The sequence below is a fragment of the Lithobates pipiens genome, unplaced genomic scaffold (genome assembly GCF_037356315.1).
Source record: "Lithobates pipiens isolate NorthernLeopardFrog02 unplaced genomic scaffold, aLitPip1_a1.2 Scaffold_23, whole genome shotgun sequence".
NCBI lineage: Eukaryota > Metazoa > Chordata > Amphibia > Anura > Ranidae > Lithobates > Lithobates pipiens.
This window is the reverse complement of record NW_027507785.1, coordinates 283410761-283429502: the sequence shown is the minus strand read 5'-3', so window position 1 is coordinate 283429502 and position 18742 is coordinate 283410761. Positions and strand designations below refer to the sequence as shown.

Here is an 18742-nt window from a genome sequence, read left to right as displayed (position 1 = left end):
TGAGTCATGGCCATTTGAAGCTGGTGTTATGTTTTCTTGGCCTATAGCTTATGCTCCAGTAGACTTATTCAAAACAAGATGAGAATGAAGTAGCAAAAGTGTAGAGGGTGGGAACCCATAGCAAAAAGAATCAGAAGTGGTCTTTTGTTAAAGCCCGTGGTGTGTGAACACACTCAAACTCCACATGGTGCAAAAAAAAGGGAACACAAAAAAAGTGAAACACAAAACGTGCACAGGGTGGACACATAGTCCTCCTCTGAAGAGAAAGGACCCTAGCCCTGATCCCCCCGGGCATTAGGCTCCAGACAGGGACTGTGGTACTTTACTGGTCGATCTGGCCTGAAACCAGATGGACCCCGTTCTCTGGGAGGTCTGCCGAAACAGACCCCCCCAAGTACTAGGTTGTGCTCCCCAAAGGTAGGCCCCCATGAGAGAGGGCGAACCAAGCCAGAAGGCCATGTCCACCCCCTCAAGACTTTCAGGCCAGGCCCGAGGACCTACACCCTACCATTCAAGCGTGAAACAGAACGTGTAAACCAACAAACACAGCAGAGAAATGATCATTTAGTGAAATTACTTCAGTAAAATGAAATTAATTGGATGCTGAAGATGGTTTTTGCTTTGTTTGTCAGCCTTGCTGAATCAACCTGAGAGACTTACAGTGGTTGGCAACTTGCCAGCATGCAACAGGTAACAGTATCTATAAATCCTTCCTGAGGAAGCGGTCCAAGAGCTATGAAATGCATTGAAGGTGCTTATAACTGTTTGGAATAACAATAAAATTTGTTTTCAAGCGTTATACTGTGATCAGCAAGTGTATTTGCATCACATGTAGGCACAGTCCAATTGGCCCGAAGCTTCAATCATTCCCTGGAGTTCCAAAAACAGTTCCATAAAAAGGCTAAGTTCACCCTTTCCAGAAAATAGCCTATGCAGTCAAGGGGCCCAGTACATAGTAAAATCTATGGCACTTTGTAAAATGATCATTTGTTTTATTGTTTTACTTGTAGGCCATGTTGGTCCTATCGGAAGCCTGTTAAATAAACTCCTAGTTAGTAACCTCCATGTTCTGTCTTGTTGCTAGGGCACCAAAATCCATTGGTTTTCAGCTCTGCAATGTTGGAAGTGAGCATCCAACTGTTTTCATGTCCTAGCAACAAGTCAGGATGTGAGGGTTGCTAACTAGAAGTTTATTAGCCAGGCTTCTGCAGGACCCCTTGACTTCAGAGGCTATTTTCTGGAAGTGTTGAACTTAGCCTTTAATGGACTTTACACAAATGCATTGCAGTACTGGATATTTGCATTTTAAACACAACAAATGGGGGGGGGGGGGGGGTGTACTAAAACTGGTGCAATCAGAATCTGGTGCAGCTGTGCATGACAGCCAATCAGCTTCTAACTTTGGCAATTAAACCTGGAAGCTGATTGGTTTCTATGCAGAGCTGTACCAGTTTTAGCAAATCAGGCCCATAATTCAAAACTCTATGGGGTGGATTTACTAAAACCAGAGCATGCAAAATCTGGTGTAGCTCTGCTACTCTGCAATTTTTTGTTGTCAGCTTAGTTGCACAAGCTTAAGTTAGAAGCTGATTGGCTACCATGCACAGCTGCACCAGATTTTGCACCCTTCAGTTTTAGTAAACCAACCCTACGTTTGAAGCACATTACAGGCTGCAAATGGTAAATAAAAATATTCCGCTACAATGTTTGAAATAGTTTAATTTTAGTTCTGATCAAAAAAAAATGTATTAAAAAACATTGAACATTACCTTTAGCCTGGGTTCACACTATTGTCTGTGCAGATCACATGCGATGTCTGTGCAATGTGAATTCAGCCATACAGTTTGTGTGGCTGAACTTTCATTGGATTTGTACGAAAAAGGTGCAGGAACCTTTTTTTTCCCCGCACTGGAATCGGATCGCATGGATTTCCACACTAATGCGATCTGATTTGGGCCAAATTCACAGTTTTTCAATGCGATCTGCCAACTGATCTGGGGGTGTCATTAACTTTGTATTGACACCCACAGCTGTTCACACGAAAGCAGCGTGAACCTGCACTGAAATTGCGCTGGTTCCCACATTGCAATAGTGTGAACCCAGGCTTAATAGGAATTCTGGTCAAGCCAATGGACTTGATTTACTAAAGGCAAATAGACTGAGTACTTTGCAAAATGCAGTTGCTCCAGAGCTTAGTAAATGAGTAGAAGCTCTGCTGACTTCCATCATCCAATCACGTGCAAGTAAAAATGTGTTTTTTTTGTATTTTACTTGCATGTGATTGGGTATTGTGAAGCTGTACCTAATTTACTAAGTTCTGAAGCAACTTTGCAAAGTGCACAGTCTATTTGCCTTTAGTAAATCAACCCCTATATGTCTTTAGGAATTTCTAGTATTATAGCTGTTTAGTTCTGTTAATCTAATCTTTATATATTTAATATTTAAGTGCACCCAATAAATTGAATCTCATAGAAGCTTTAACCTGTAATGTAATTTCAGAAGTAATTTTCATATTTTAAAATCTGCAGCTTTTATAATTGTCACCATTAGGAAAACCCGCTATGAGAAATGTCATGGCCTCATTTATGAAGTACATGTATATAGATTAGGCAGTTAGTAGCTGCAAAGAAGATGTAGCACCAAGATGCAACAAAGGATAAACTTTAAAGAGGAGGGCCCATTCCAAAGAAAAAAAAGTAAAGTTCAGCAGCTACAAATACTGCAACTGCTGACTTTTAATATTAAGGCACTTACCTGTCCAGAGAGCACCCAATGTCGGCACCCCGGTGAATCTTCGGATTGACTCTGGGGTGCTGCCGCCACCATTCCTGCTAAGGGTACCGGGGAGTGAAGCCTTTTGGCTTCAGTGCTGGTTCCCTACTGCACATATGCGAAGCATGCTGCACTTTCCAATTGGCCCGGTGGCAGGGGAAGGAGGAGGGGGACCAAACTTCCCAGGAGATCGGGCCCCGGCCCCTCTCCCGAAAGTGGGGAAGGGGACCTGTCATAAACGGGTACCCATTCCCCGCCCAGAAGGTGCCAAATGTGACACCGGAGGGGGGAGGAAGCATATAAGCAGAAGTTTCACTTTTGGGTGGAACTCAGCTTTAAGGAACAGTGCTTTAGCAAACTAGTTGTCATAATATGTTAAATTATCTTGCAAACACCATAACAAAAAAATGTCTGTGAGATCCATGCTCTGTTTTTGGTCTTCTTCAACATTGCATCATTATGATTGGCATTGATGAACTCAATAGAATTTCTGATTAACAAAACTTTGATTGGCCTGAATACTAAATTCTGATTTATGAATCTTTTATGCCTATTTTCTGGAAATTAAAAACAAAAACAAATGAGCAATTTGCCTTATTTGTAAATCAATGTTTTCCTTACTAACCATGACAGACCCATAATAATTAGGGCGGAAGGCTTCTTTTGGCTAATGGGAATATCATTTTTTTGTCCCTGATTCAGATCTTCTCAAATAGTATACTGTTTCCTTTTTTTTTTTTTTTTTTTTTTTTTTTATATTAAGGGTTGTAGTTTATGTCAAATGAAATTCAGTAATTTATATGACCAGTGTATGGTATAGTGGTAGGGTTGAGGCAAGGGCTTAAAAGGAAATTTTCTATTGCTTTTCCTACTGGGTAAATTTCCCTTCCACTTCTTGTCCAGGTGACAGTTATCGGTCAGAAAACGAAAGTAAGGGGAAACTTCTAAATGGGCACAAACAGCCATACAAATCAAACAGAAGTCCCAACTCTTCTTCACACAATCAAAAACGAAAACAAATAACATTTTCTGGAATAGAGCTTTAGTTGTATCTCTGCTTTTAGTTGTGCATGACAAACATTTACATGACAGCCAAAGGCCGATGTACAGTTTTTTGCTAATTTAGCATAGCTTCGAATTGTCACTCATTTAGAGGGACTGTCCCTGTTTTGAGACCAAATCCCTCTGTCCCTCCAACAACAACCTTAGTTGTCCCTCTTTTTTGGTTTGATGTACAACTTGAGGTCAAAAAACACAACCGTGGTTTAGCCAATCATTTTCTGCATAGTAGATCTTTGTGGTTGGTGTAATTGGGGTTATATTGAAGAAATGGATTCTGGACAGCCGCACTCTGATAAAAGCCTTTACTGTAATGAATTGTCAACATTCATGTAACAACAGAAGCAGGGCAAACACATGTGTTTCACAACATCATTGTTGCTTAATCATAGCTATGACTAAGCAACAATGATGTTATGAAACGCGTCAGCCCCTGAACCTGGCTTCTACTTTGAGGAGGGCGTTTTCTTAAGTATGCCACCTGGAGAGGTTCAACCTTTTGTTCTCTTGTCCTGTAACTGGGGCCATGGCAGGGCCATGTTCTTTACTTACATACTGTGTGTTGAAGTATATCTAAAGGCAAAACATTTTTTTTTCAGTTTTGGATAGAGTGTAGATGGATTAGAACATCTGACAGTTTTTATTGCTGTTTGTGTCCCCCGTTAGGGAGATTCACCCTCTCTATTTGTCCTGTTTACCATTATCATGGAAAGTGAAAGTAAAAGAAAATCCTAAATGTTGGTCTGTCCCCAGAAATGGAATAGAGGAGAAATCTGCCAATGGGGACACTAGTTCTGGTGACCTGGAGGTCCCCAAGGAATTCCTTTAATTTTCAGGGATTTCCTCTCACTTCCTCTTTGGCTATGGGACAGGAAGTGAAGGGAAATCTCTGCTAAAGTACACAGATGGCTGAAAAAAAAATCTGACAGGGGTTATAACCCTCCCTTACTCCATCCTGAATGAGAAAAAGAAGTGTTGCCTATAGCTCTACTTTTTAAAGGTGTCCCTTCTTATCATTTCAGAAAGTTGGGAGGTAGGAATTAAGGAAGGTGGTGTAATATTCAGTAAAGACATGCAGTGATCCACAGGAGCCAGAGTTCTGTGAAATGTAAATTCAAATTGGTTGCTGTGCTTTACTGCACTTTCTAGTAACTTTATTGCAGCTGTTTGCCTGTTCTGGTCTGATTCTGCAGTTTCTAAAGAATTCTTATGGGGTAAGATGAATTTTCCAGCTTCTCACACTTTATGTAAGCCATGTGAACAGGCAATTTATAATAATGGAAGGGAGCAGACTAGCAGGTTCACCTGGGATTACTCCCAGCAAACCTACATATCTGTTACATAATAGGCAAGCAAGTCCTGCACAGAGCATTAGAATATTAATAAATTCACATGCTTGTGGGATTTGGCTTAAAGTACAAAAACCAAAGAAAACCATTAGATATTTTGGGCTTAGAAATTGTTTTTGTTACCAACAGCAGCTAATCATCTTATTCCTCTCGATTTTATATCTTAAACAAGAAAATTGGACTGGTTGTTGTGAGTAACGAAAGCAATTTCTATTTATACTTTCTATTTTTTTTTTTTATATATGAGGCTCTTTCTTTAATATTTTTTTTTTAGAAATTCCATAGATTAATCTTGAAGGAAAATTCCACTTTAAACTTTCATTTCCATAATATCCTTTTTATAGTCCGACCATTTGTAAAGTGATATTTTCTCAGGTGTATCAGGGCCTAGGTTGCTTCTGAGTAGTTGCAAATGTTCAAATTTGACATTCTTGACAATCAAACCATGCAATGCATTTCTAGGATGGTCTCACATTCCTTGGTTGTGGCATTCTGGAGGGGAAGAGAGGGAGACGGTGTGGACGATGGGATGCAGGCTACAGGGAAAGAAAAGTTCTTTTAAAAAAAATGTAACGACTTCCAGAAGTAGAAGAAGTTTCATGGACACAAGAGACAATTGGGGAAATCTTTTAGATGTAGAAGAAAATTAGCAGCATCAGAAAAGGTATTACGCTAGTAAATATTGTAATTCATACCTTACCTGGTCTAGCGATGAGCTATCCAGTTAGTTTGGGTCAGAACTCATGATGGATTGGACTGGTTTTCTCCTACTATGCCAATCTGTATTCTACCCTGACCAGTTCACTCAGCTAACTAGTCAAAGGGTCATAAGAACTATGGATAGAGAAAAAGACTCTCCCCTTTCTCTCCAAAGATGTAAGTAGGGTAGAATTGTGAACCTTTGGTCTAGGGGGCAAATACAGCCACTAGCCCTTTCATGGCAAGCAGATATGTCTGTGCTCTAAATAATGTGTGCCACACAAAGCATGCTCTGGTGCTGCTTTGGTTGGTGGGCATGGTGTTCCTAAAGAACATGGTTTATTGTGATCAGCTGTGTACACATCTTCCAACTTCATTTGGAACCCTCAGTTTTAGGGTCACAAATACATTTGGCACTAGAAGCAGATAGCTATAGAATGCCCAGCATGTGTCTTGGTGATCCGTGTCTGAATGGTGAAATGCCTTCATTCAGGATGACCACCTCAACATTTCTTCTCAGTATTGGCCCACGGGGCAAATGCCCCTCTGCCCCACATTCCACCCCTGGAGAAGAATATGGTCTTCTTATGCTTCTGGTCACCTAGCAAGATTATAATGGGATCTTCAAGGAGTTATAAGGTGAGTATCCCAGTTCCCTGTGATATGTGTGCCCTAATAGAGAATTTTATGCTCATCAGGTGCTATTCTATAATAAAGTATAATTAGGGCACATGGGGGGGCAAACCCCCTGGCTGATCAGTGTTTCCATTAGTAACTCACCCAGATGAAGAATTTTAATTTAATAAAAACTCGTAGAGAAGGAAATACAATGGCTAACATTGCTGACCCCTTCTTATTATTATTATTAATTGTCAGGCTGTCTCTGGCTTTTCAACTTGAAATATTGACCCTGTAATGTCATAAATTGGCCCTGGACATGCACACGTGTTCCAGGTCAGTGCCTCATGAAGCACAATGCCATTGTACCTATATAATAGCAAGGCAACTAGCATTTTCAGAAGAATAGGTCAGAAAAAGCAGCCTCTATATTCTCTTACAACAGGTTTACTTTAAGGATTCTCACTATTCACCGCCAGATTTGTACTTCCTCTAGTTAAAGAGCACCTGTGCCAAGAATAGGAACATTAAAGCGTAAATAAACTTTCAAAATTCCATGGTTGGAGGGCTAGGAGGAAGGAATCAGAGTGTGCATCGGGGGACAATGGCACCAGACACCCTCAGATGAGTCCAATAGAGGCTAAACATGGTGAAAATGGGAGACAAAGACCACCAGAGAGGTAGGTATAAAAGCTCTTCTAGTGTAGGAAGTGGTCTTTAAATTTTTTTAAAATAACTTAGAGTCACTTTAAAGAGGAGCCCCCCCCCCCCCTCAAAAAAAATTAAAGGTTAGCAGCTAGAAATACTGTACTTTTAATATTTAGCTACTTACCTGTCTAGACATCCAGCGGCATCCTCATCTGAGCTGATTACCTTGACTAAGGGAAACCGACAATGAAGCCTTGTGCTTTGTGAAAGGGCTGCAATCTTCTGTGACTGCAGCAAACTGAGTTGGAAGTGGGAGTGGATACCTGTCGAAACCAGGTAACCGCTCCCTCCCAAAAGGTGTCAAATGTGACAACAGAGCGAGGGAGGGAGGGAGGGAGGAGGCAGACAAGTGGAGCTTACCCTTTTAGGTGAAGCCCTGCTTTAAGCACATCTGTCATAGGGCAATATATAAGTTACCATTGTTGACCTGAAAATGCTAGCCCCCTGGTTACCACAATGAAAGTCACTGACACCAAACTGGTATGCAGATTATGAAAGCCTGAAGTCATTGGGGTTGATTTACTGAAGGCAAATAGGTTGTTTACATTGGAAGGGAATTCTTTTCTTAGCTTAGTGAATGGGATGAACATTCACTTTGCAAGAAATATCCAATTATATTCAAGGAAAAAAAAATGTCTTTCTTTCTTGTACGTTTGGATAATGGAGATCAGCAGACCTTCATCTTTTTCGCTAAACTAAGGGAAAATTCCTGTGCAAAGTAAACAGTCTATTTGCATTGAGTAAATCAACCCCATAATCTGCATACTAGTTTAGGGTCAGTAATTCAACCTAGGGACTGAGCATAACAGCCAGGCAACTGGAATCTTCAAAAGGTAGGTCAGAAAATGCAGCCTCCATCTTTCCCTATCATTTTTTCCCTTTAGTGATGTGATCTCTTGCTCAGAATAGAATCCATCGGGGCCCAGTGTATTGTTTGTGATAGTCCGTTCAAGCCCACATTGGCAGCTGTAATTGCCAGACTGTTTTTCTTTGCCGTCCTTGCTCTCACACCTCCTTCTTTTTGCATTTAAAATTCTGGCCCTTTTTTTTTTTCTGTAATCACAATCAAATGTGTTTTGTTCCTATGTGTGGCACATGACAAATCACAAAGGGGTTTGTAAAGGAAGTGGCAGCTGTCTAGAAGCTGCTCCCTTACAATCTCCCATTAGATCTGTGAAATGCATCCTTTATTCCTAAAATTACTCTGAAAGGCCTCTTTATTCCAAACAAAATAACAGTGTATCTCTACTGGATGGATGACAAGAAAATCATTTAGGATGATGTGTTGGTATCCTGGTGGTTAAATAAATATCGGTAAATCACAGTTGCCAACTGAGTCTGTCCCCGGTTTTGAAGCTTTGTCCTTGGAAATGTCCGTGGGGTATCGCATTGGTACCATAGTTTGCTTTTTCTTGTGTTATGTTATAAGGATAAGTATGATAAATTTCTAGCGAGTACCTATTTTTAGAGCTTTTATTTCAAATGCTGAACTCCAGGCAAACAGCGAAATACACAAATGAAATACATAGATGAAAGCTGTTTTATCTGCCATAGGATTGTTATCTCTGTCCATCAAGTTCTGAGATTTACCCAGCTCTGCCACACAACACAGCCCTGCCTGGCAAGGGAGGAGACCTGCCTTTTCTCTGTTCAGTAACACTTTGGCTAAGTGTACATGTATGCCAAGAACAGACATTTCATCTGTTTTAAAGCCTCATGAACGCCTGTCAATGCTCTGTACCAATTATGTCCTTTGCAGCTGATAATCCAGTTCATGTGGTCACATTTGCGTTGCATCAAAATACACTATAATGTCAAAAGTATTGGGACACCTGCTTTTACATGAACTTTAATGGCATCCCAGTCTAAGTCCATAAGGTTCAATATTGAGTTGGCCCACCCTTTACAGCTATAACAACTTCAACTCTTCTGGGAAGGTTGTCCACAAGGTTTAGGTGTGGTTATGGGAATGTTTGACCATTCTTCCAGAAGCGCATTTGTGAGGTTAGGCTCTGATGTTGGACAAAAAAGCCTGGCTCGCAGTCTACACTTTAATTCATTCCAAAGGTGTTCTATTGGGTTGAGGTCAGGATTCTGTGCAGGCCAGCCAAGTTCCTCCACTCCAAACTCACTCATCCATGTCTTTATGGGCCTTGCTTTGTGTACTGGTCCAAATGATTTGGTGGAGGAGGGATTATGGTTTGGGGTTGTTTTTCAGAGGTTGGGCTTGGCCCCTTAGATCCAGTGAAGGTAGCTTTTAAGGCATCAGCATACCAAGATGTTTTAGACAATTTCATTCTCCCAACTTTGTGGGAACAGTTTGGGGATGGACCCTTTCTGTTCCAACATGACTGTGCACCAGTGCACACAACAAGGTTCATAAAGACATGGATGAGCGAGTTTGAGGTTTAGGAACTTGACTGACCTCGATCCGATAGAACATCCAACATCTGTGCCTGACCTCACAAATGCACTTCTGGAAGAATGGTCAAACATTCCCATAGACACACTCCTAAACCTTGTGGATGGCCTTCCCAGAAGAGTTGAAGCTGTTAACGCTGCAAAGGGTGAGCCAATTCAATATTAAACCTTACGGACTAAGACTTGGCTACTATTAAAATTCATGTGCGTGTAAAGGCAGCATCCCAATACTTTTGACCATATAGTGTATATCCATCATGTAGCAGTGATTGACTCACTTACTACTCCCCAAACGCCTCCATTTATGTCAATGTCCACACTCTGCAGATGCCTTCACAAACACCACTTTGATGTTTACAGCATGTTTGAGATGCATTTAGAAAGCGTTACTAGTCAAGGTGATAGTACAAGAGTCCTTACAATAGAAAACCAACACAGAGGAGGCGTCTGGCAAATGCGTCAAGATTTCATCCTAACATGATAGATGCATCAATAAGCATTCATGGTATCTAAAATTTCAAAGCACATCCAAACCAGCCCTTACAGGTAGGTCCCCTCCCCACCCCCACACTGTGACTGGACAGTAACAACCAGTGCAACAGACTGATAAACTCGTCTCTCTCTCAGTAGGTTTCTTGCACTGAAGCAAAACTGATTGGCTTCTTGTGTTGCTCCTCCTTCCCCGTCCACCCGCACCTCAGTCTGAGCTCTGATGTACAGGGATTGCAAGAGGCTGATAATAAGTCAAATCCAGTTGCCTACACTGTTTGCATTTTAAAAATATATTTAAGGATGTAAGCATGTATATAGAGCTGCATTCTCTTGTGTATTTTATATTTGCCTGGAGTTCAGCTTTAAAGTGATTTTTTTTATTTGACTTTCAATTTTTTTAATGACTTAAATTGATATATTTTATTATTTTTAAAATTGTAGATTAACCACTGGAGCAGGGCTCTCCAAACTTTCTAAACAAAGGGCTAGTTTACTGTTCTTCAGGGGGGGCCCGGACTGTGGCCATCGGTAGTAGAAAAGGTTCCAACAACAGTGGGAAAAAACAATGTCCCATTGTTGATATCAGTGGCAGGAATTGTGCCCCATCGTTGGTGTCATTGGCAGGAATTATGCCCCTTTATTGTCCGTAGGGGGAATCATGACCCATTGTTGGTATCAGTGGATGAAATAGTGCCCAAGGGCCTGATAAAAGCAAGCATAGGGCTGCAGTTTGGAGACCACTACAGCAGAGGAAGATTTTTTTAGCCTTAGCCTTAGAGACTCTGTTAGTCCTTTAAAAAAAAAAAATGTAACGCAAGTATCTTGCAGTAAAAGAGCTCTTGTTCACACCTCTGTATAATAGCCCATCCCTTCTCAGACCCCTATGACACTGCAATGTCCAGAGCTGGGGATACAGGTATCCAACACAACAGGAAGTATTCAATGTCAAAGAGACTGATGAAGGGTGTCGTACTGGAACGGGGAGAGGTGAGTATAAATGTTCTTCTATCGCAGGAGACTTGCATTATATTTTTTTTACAGACTGACATGGTCTCTTAAAAACAAATTAGTACTTTCCCTTTCTCTCTGACAGAGAGGAACATATGGCTCCCTCTATGTGACAACGCTGGCCAACCATCAGCACTGTAACATGGGGATTGCCTAGTGGCTGAGCAGAGAGTAAGTCGAGTAATGTAGAGGTGCATATGTTCTGCTGTGGGGGCGGGGGGGGGGGGGGGATATCAGCCATACAGGACATGCATTAATTTCAATGAGTCAGCCAATTCATAGATTTGCATTGTGACAAGGAGCAGTAGACCACAACTACTGTGTACCACTGCAAAGCCGGAAATCATGTCTTCGTATGTAATGAGTTGCCCAATTTATATTTGCATTCATTTTTTATAATTAGTAATATATTCTAACATATATATAATATACAGTATTCTAATATATATATATATTGTTGCATAATATTAATAATAATAATACATAATAATAATAACAAAAATAATGATAATAAATAGAAGCAAAGTAATATATTCTAACATATATATAATATACAGTGTTCTAATATATACTGTATATATATATATATATATATATATATATATATATATATATATATATATATTATTTTTTATTATTATTATACAGGTTTTATATAGCGCCAACAGTTTGCTCAGCGCCTTATTTTATATATTTTATAAATATATTTATATATTATATATATATATATATATATATATATATATATATATATATATATATATATATATATATATATATATATATATATTGTTGCATAATATTAATAATAATAATACATAGAAATAAAGTTTTACTGGAAAGAATTTTCACACATAGATATTAATAAGTATCTGATCATCAGACTGATTCAACACATATACATTCTTACTTGTACTAATATTCACTTGTTTTTTTTTTTAAGTTAACATTTAGAGAAATATTTAAATGGAAAAAGCATTGCCGTTCTAGTTTAGTTATATCATAAACAAATATGCAGCCTTTTCAGACAAAATATCATGCAATGCTGTCAGACAAGCCAGTACAGAAATAAAGTATCGCTGAAAATGATATTAAAATCCTGGCAACTACGGTAAAAGTGTTCTGTTGATTGGTAGTTTATTTTTAGCAAGGCTAAGATGAAATGAGATCTTTAATGCCAGTAATTTCATGCCTTCATTCCTGACAGGTGAGAGGATCCTATCTTAGAAAATGCTGCTTGTCTGAAAGGATTAAAGCCTTTCTCATTAAAGCCCAACTCCAGCCAAAACATGTTTTTAAAAAAAAAAAATACAATGGGGAAGGATTAAAACATCTTTCAAGTTCTATTGCCATTTTGTGACCTCATTGTAAAGTTTTCCTGTCATTTGCTTACCTGGTGGTCATTCCATGATAATCCAAGAATCCAAGATAATTATAATTGTTGGTACAAAAGTCCTAAAACATTCAACGTGTTTTGGGGGCAACACCACCTCCCCTCTTCACCAGGGTTCCATTCAGGACAAAACATGGATGGACTTGGAGAGTACAGTGACTTTTCAGATCCACTTCAGAGTATTGAACTTCCCACATGGAGTAACAACTTGACAGCAGGGCCCTGTGTTGAGCCCTGATTAAGGGGAATTGGTGTTGTCCCTGAAATGCATTGGTTGTTTTTAGATTACTTTTTTTTTTACCAACAATTAAAATTATTTTGGACTCTTTTTTGTCTGGTTTTGGTCTGGTGCTCTTTTCTGTATTTCTGTGGTTTGAAATACCAATGGGAGCCATTTAGAGAAGCTTTACTGTGTGGGAGCTGCCTTATCAGAGACATTGAGCTTGTTTGACGTTTTCCTTCATCTAACCACACTTGCAATTCTAAAAGTTCCCAGCATCTCTGTTGTTCTGATGGACACCAGGACAGGGAGCAATATTTTAGTGTCTCCAGTGGGGACACACAACAGCAAACCCAACAGTAGCTGAAACTCGTTACCACCTTATCCAAAACTAAAAAAAGATCTGTGCCTGGAGACGAGCTTTACAGCTGGAGATGAGCTGTACAAAAAAAGACCACCTCTGCCTATGAACCATAAACCTCTCCCACTTCTCTGTACAGTAGAACCCTGCTGCCTGCTAGTGCCCTGCTGAAAATGCCAATATTTCCAGGTTTGGTAAATGTATTTGCTCCTCTACCTTCCCGTAATGTAGGACTCAGTACCCAAACAGCCAATTTTCAGGACTAAAAACTGCCACATGAGTGGGTGGGATAGAAGAGTGATAGAAAGTTTTAGAAAAAGTCAATGCTTGCACAGAATTTTGCATGCCCATTGGTGCCTCCCATGTTCTGTTAGTACATTAGCAGTTTCCCCTTTTTTCCCCCATGTATTAAAATATTAAAATAGCTGTGGTGGTTATAAACATATGCCATTAGGATTACACACCTGTGCAACATATTGTATGGCTTTTATTCTCAGATTTTGCATCCTGTGCCTGTACGATATTTGTGCTCCGCTTTTCAGAATGTTCATATGTGAAATGTGATTAACATACAGAAACTATAACTATTATTGGGCCCTATTCACTAAGGATTTTTGCCATAGGCACACAATTGGAGGAACACTTCAAGAATTTTGCCACTGGCACAAAATGGAAACCCCTTACTGAAGAGGGCCCTATCTTTGGGAAAGGTCAGTAGTGTTTGTTACTGCTTTTAAGTATAATAAAGGTCAATGCTAGAAGTTTCTGCAAATTATCAAGCGGTGCAGGTTCCTGGGACTTAAAGAGCACCTGTAGCCATAAAGAATGGAATGTGTTGTAAGGGATATGAGTGGGGAACATAGGTCAATGCCATGTTTGTATGTGTATTTCAATTGTTTTAGGTATTTTGAAGGATAACATATGATAACATAAAGCCTCACTTGACATACTAGGTGTGTATTTCAATTGTTATACGGTATTTTGAAGAATAAAATGAAGCTTCACCTACCCTACTAATTAAGTCTACCTCTTATATTTGAGCATCACCACTTTTGTTTTTAAGGTGCTGTATATTTAAGTTGAGTTCTTCCAGTGATGGCCTAGAACGGTGGAAGACCATGCTCATCTTCCACATTTTACGCCTTCACAATTTTGAGTTCACTGCTAAATAATAGTGTGCTTTAAATAGTTTAGAGTGGACTTGATCCTAAGGGCCAGTGCTTGAGCCCCTCCAGAATAGACCCAGTTAGGGCCCAGCAAACACACACTTCAAGTTATAGCCATGTACAAATTGTTCTTCTGCCTGTGCACCCTCAATCACTGAGCTTAATAGCTAATAACACATTTACATGTGGCGGCCATCGCTCTGCTAAACTTCTACTCTAACTGGTGCGTTTTCGAAAGCACTGATTAGTCACATGACTACAGAGTGATTTTGCAGAGAACTGCCTACTGCTAATAAGGTCAGTGATTGGAGGTCCGAAGGCAGCAAAGCAATTTCCACATATTTATTGTATATGTTGAAGCATTGATTTCCTGGACAGAATATGAGTAGGCAACATAGGTCAATGCCATGTTTGTGAGCGTATTTCAATTGTTTTAGGGTATTTTGAAGGATAGCGTAAAGCCTTATAACCTCTTATAGTTAAGCATCACCACTTTTGCTTTTAAAGTGCTATAACAAAATTAAGTTGAGCTGTTCAAATGATGGCCTAAGATGGCGGAAGACCATGTTCATCTTCCACATTTTCCTCTTTCACAATTTTGAGTTTACTGATAAATTATAGTGTGTTTTAAATAGTTTAAAGTGGACTTGATCCTAAGGGCCAGTGCTTGAGCCCCTCAAGAATAGACCCAGTAAGGGCTTAGCCCCCCCACATCTGAAAATATAGCCATGTACAAATTGTTCTTCTGCCTGTGCACCCCCAATCAATGGCCTTAATACCTAATAGCAGGTTTACATGCCGCGGCCATCGCTCTGCTAAACTTTTCCTCTAACTGGTGTGTTTTCAAAAGCAGCGATTAGTCATATGAATCCGGAGTGGTTTTGCAGAGAACCACTTACCGCCAATGGCTTAGTAAGATCAGTGATTGGAGGTCCAAAGGTAGCAAAGCAGTTTCCACATACTTATTGTATATGTTGAAGCACTGATTTCCTGGGCATAATACTTAAAGAGAACCTGTGCTCCATTTTAAAGTTTAAAGTAACAGTCATGACTAACAGCAGACATTATAACACATTTATTACCCAAGAATTGTTTTTTGCTGTTTTAACACCACGCTGTTACGGGGGTCTGGCTACTATTACAGTGCCTCAGTGGTCCGCAATGGCACGCTCACTGGCAAGATGGATGGAGCTTAGTCAAGGAAAGTCAGGCCCATTGACAAAGTAAAACTAAATCAGAGAAGAGCACAGAAAAGGGTTTTCTGATTAATAAAGGTAGACAGGCATCTTGTAATGTCTGCTCTTAGACATGCTGCTTACTTTTAAAGGTTACATTTTATGCTGGCGTTAAAAATATTATGGTGCTAGTACTGTAGGCAAACTATATAATAAAGACAGTTGTTTTATGATATGTATATGTGCTTATGAAAATGTAACCATTATGTAGGGGAGAGAACAATTTTTTTGAAAACATTGGTAGTACATCCTAAAAATGTTTGCTCTACCCCACACTCACGACATGGGGAGAATGATTCACATTGGTTGGTGTAGCCTTTATTAGCCCAGCATGGAGAAAGCACACTGCAATTTTCAACATGCAGGAGGCTAAATCTCCTTCTGCCTTTAAAAAAGACAAGATTTTTTTTTTAAAGAGGCGTTTTTCCTTTAATTGTCTGGCGCTGATGCTTCAACACAAGAGCATAGTTCAAGACAGGATAGAACAGATGATTAGAAAATATCCTGTGCAGATGTCCTTGATTGGTTTAACTATCTACCGGTTCACTTGCCTGTTAGGTCCTCTTCCTGTCTGTGCTAGATAACTGCATTTCACAATTACACTTACTGCAACAGGAAATAATTAATAACAGTTTCTACTGAGTGGACTCCAGAATGAGACTCCAAGCCGGTATAATATTACAGAAAATTGCTGTATTTTCATATCTATAGAAAAGGCTACCTAATAGCTATTGGGGTTAAGACAGCCTCCATCATTGCAAATTCAACAACTAATTAGGTGGGAACAAAAAAAATATTCAGGATTTTTCCTAAGATGTCTATGTATGGTAATAGACATGATCCCTTCACTAGTTTGGGTGAAATAAACGAAGGCTGGAAGCTAGGCTTTAAAATCATGCTCTTTGATTCTTCTGGGCCTATTAATTTCTCTGTTTGAATGATTGCAAAAGGGTATCCCCTGCACACCTTCAGATGCGAACACACATCTCATAATTCGTTTGAGCTGTGTTAGCCTCAAGCAAATTTATACATAAGATCAGATTCTGACTAGACAGAGAGGGGAGTACTGCTAAAAAGAAATACTTAATTTAAAGTAGACTAAATGTAATATATATTTACACCCTATATTACCAAAAGTATTGGGACACACACACATGAACTTTAATGGCATCCCAGTCATAGTCCGTAGGGTTCAATATTGAATTGACCCACCCCTTGTCGCTATAACAGCTTCAGTTCTTCTGGGAAGACTGCAAGCCAGGCCTTTTTGTCCACATCAGTGCCTGACCTCACAATTACATTTCTGGAAGAATGGTCAAACATTCCCATAGACAAACTCCTAAACCTTGTGGACAGTCTTCTCAGAAGAGATGAAGCTATTGTAGCTGCAAAATGTGGGCCAACTCAATATTTAACCCTACGGTTTAAAGACTAAAGTGCATGTGCCTGTAAAGGCAGGCATCCCAATGCTTTTGGTATGTATATATAAAAACTAAGACAAACTGTTTTATCTGCCAAAGAATTTACAATTATGCTTAGCCAGTCTTGTGATCCAGACACTCATGCTAGATGGCGCAACCAAGTCCTGAACCCCAATTAAGACTAGACTGCAGTTCAGAGTAATAGCCTGGTCCAGGACCCACCAACACTTCCTTTGTACTATATACTGTATATGTCATCCTTGTTCTCTCCCCTCATGTAAGCATGCTCACATATAATGTTGTATATAATAATACATTTCATTGATTTTATCAATGTACCATTCAATTTTTTTTCTTTCTGTATTGACATCTACTTTCTTCTAGTGGTCACCCAATGTATGTGTTGGGCATATCCAATTGTACAAGCACAGAATCTATGCTGTCTGTATTCACAATCATTGCTGCTGCTTTTGTTACACTACAAATGTATATGATGTGGGTTTAGCTTACAGTTGGTATATGACAATTTCACAGATATGTATAAAGTCTACAAATCAACACAGTGGGGGTTATTTACGAAAGGCAAATCCACTTTGCACTGCAAGTGCAGTCACTGTAGATCCGAGGGGGACATGCAAGGAAAATAAAAAACAGCATTTTTGCTTGTACATGATTGGATGATAAATAATCAATAATAAAAATAAGCAGAGCTTCCCTTCATTTCAGATTTACAGCGAATGCACTTTCAAATGCACTTGCAGTGCAAAGTGGATTTGCCTTTCATAAATAACCCCCCATATCCTTTGAAATCATCAGAGTTTCGTACTATTGAGGTTTACATCTGTTCATCTGTTACATCTGTTGACCTATTGGTATGTACTATACTTGAATGTATTATGGCATCATTCTTATGCTACTAGTCACCTGTAGGAATTTTTGGGTAATAGTTGCTGTTATATGGGTGCAACATAGGCCACTGATATTACCATCAGTGATAATGGGGCAATTACTAAGTCTGCAATATAGACCACTGACCGCCAATGCAAGATGCCACTGCTGCAGAGAGAAGTTGCCAAGAACCCCATTTTCTGTTGCTCGAGTTTTGCCATGGGGCTGACTGATTTTTAGTCATACACCTATGGAGTGGGTCATTTCAGAACGTCTTGTGGATTCTACATATACAATATATTTTCCATATATTCTTTTGAGTTAATAAATAAGGAGCCAGTGACATGGGTCACCAGCCAATTGGCGATTCTCCAGTAGAATATGTGGACAAATGCATTGTAGATATAAGAATCAGCCTACAACAGTTTCTTTAGTGTCACTAGAATGGGTAGTGATGAGGTTAAATCCCCTCAGTGGGTATACATCAGACAATAAAACCCCAACAGTAGATATAACTTTCCCCACTATATCTTCCCCTCTAAACAAAAAATGTGTTATCTGGGGTTCTAGATTAAAGCTTTTCAAATCACCGGTACGGAAGCTGTGCCTGCAGCCAGTAATTGTACGATATAGAATGAGAACTAGCAAGGTCTCTAGGTAGTTTGATTCTGAGATCCTCTGAACGCGATAAGCTTTGAGACAAGAAAAGCTCCTAGCTAGGCTTGTAACTGATATCTCATTTAATGACCTTTTCATTAGATGGTGCATATAACACATATTCTTACATTCTCAATACATTCTTCAATAATATACCATGACATTTATTGACCATAACATATTTATTTGGAGCACATTTTCCTTTCAAAACCATAAATAACCAGGAAACAGTATTAATTCGACCTGCGAACATCTGCATTCTTATGGGAACACTG

General features: G+C 39.5%; 1 protein-coding gene across 7 annotated transcripts in view; it reads left to right on the top strand.

Moving 5' to 3' along the window:
- The window catches only part of ELAVL4 (ELAV like RNA binding protein 4), a 151871-nt gene that overhangs the window by 95941 nt on the left and 37188 nt on the right, over positions 1–18742 (top strand). For 5 of the 7 annotated variants that reach the window (XM_077450271.1, XM_077450270.1, XM_077450269.1 and 2 more), the window contains exon 3: positions 13724–13810. The exons of the other annotated variants lie outside the window; for them this stretch is intronic. In XM_077450271.1, the coding sequence (XP_077306397.1) occupies positions 13724–13810 (87 nt within the window). The remainder of the gene's footprint in view (positions 1–13723; positions 13811–18742) is intronic. 7 annotated transcript variants of the gene reach the window in all.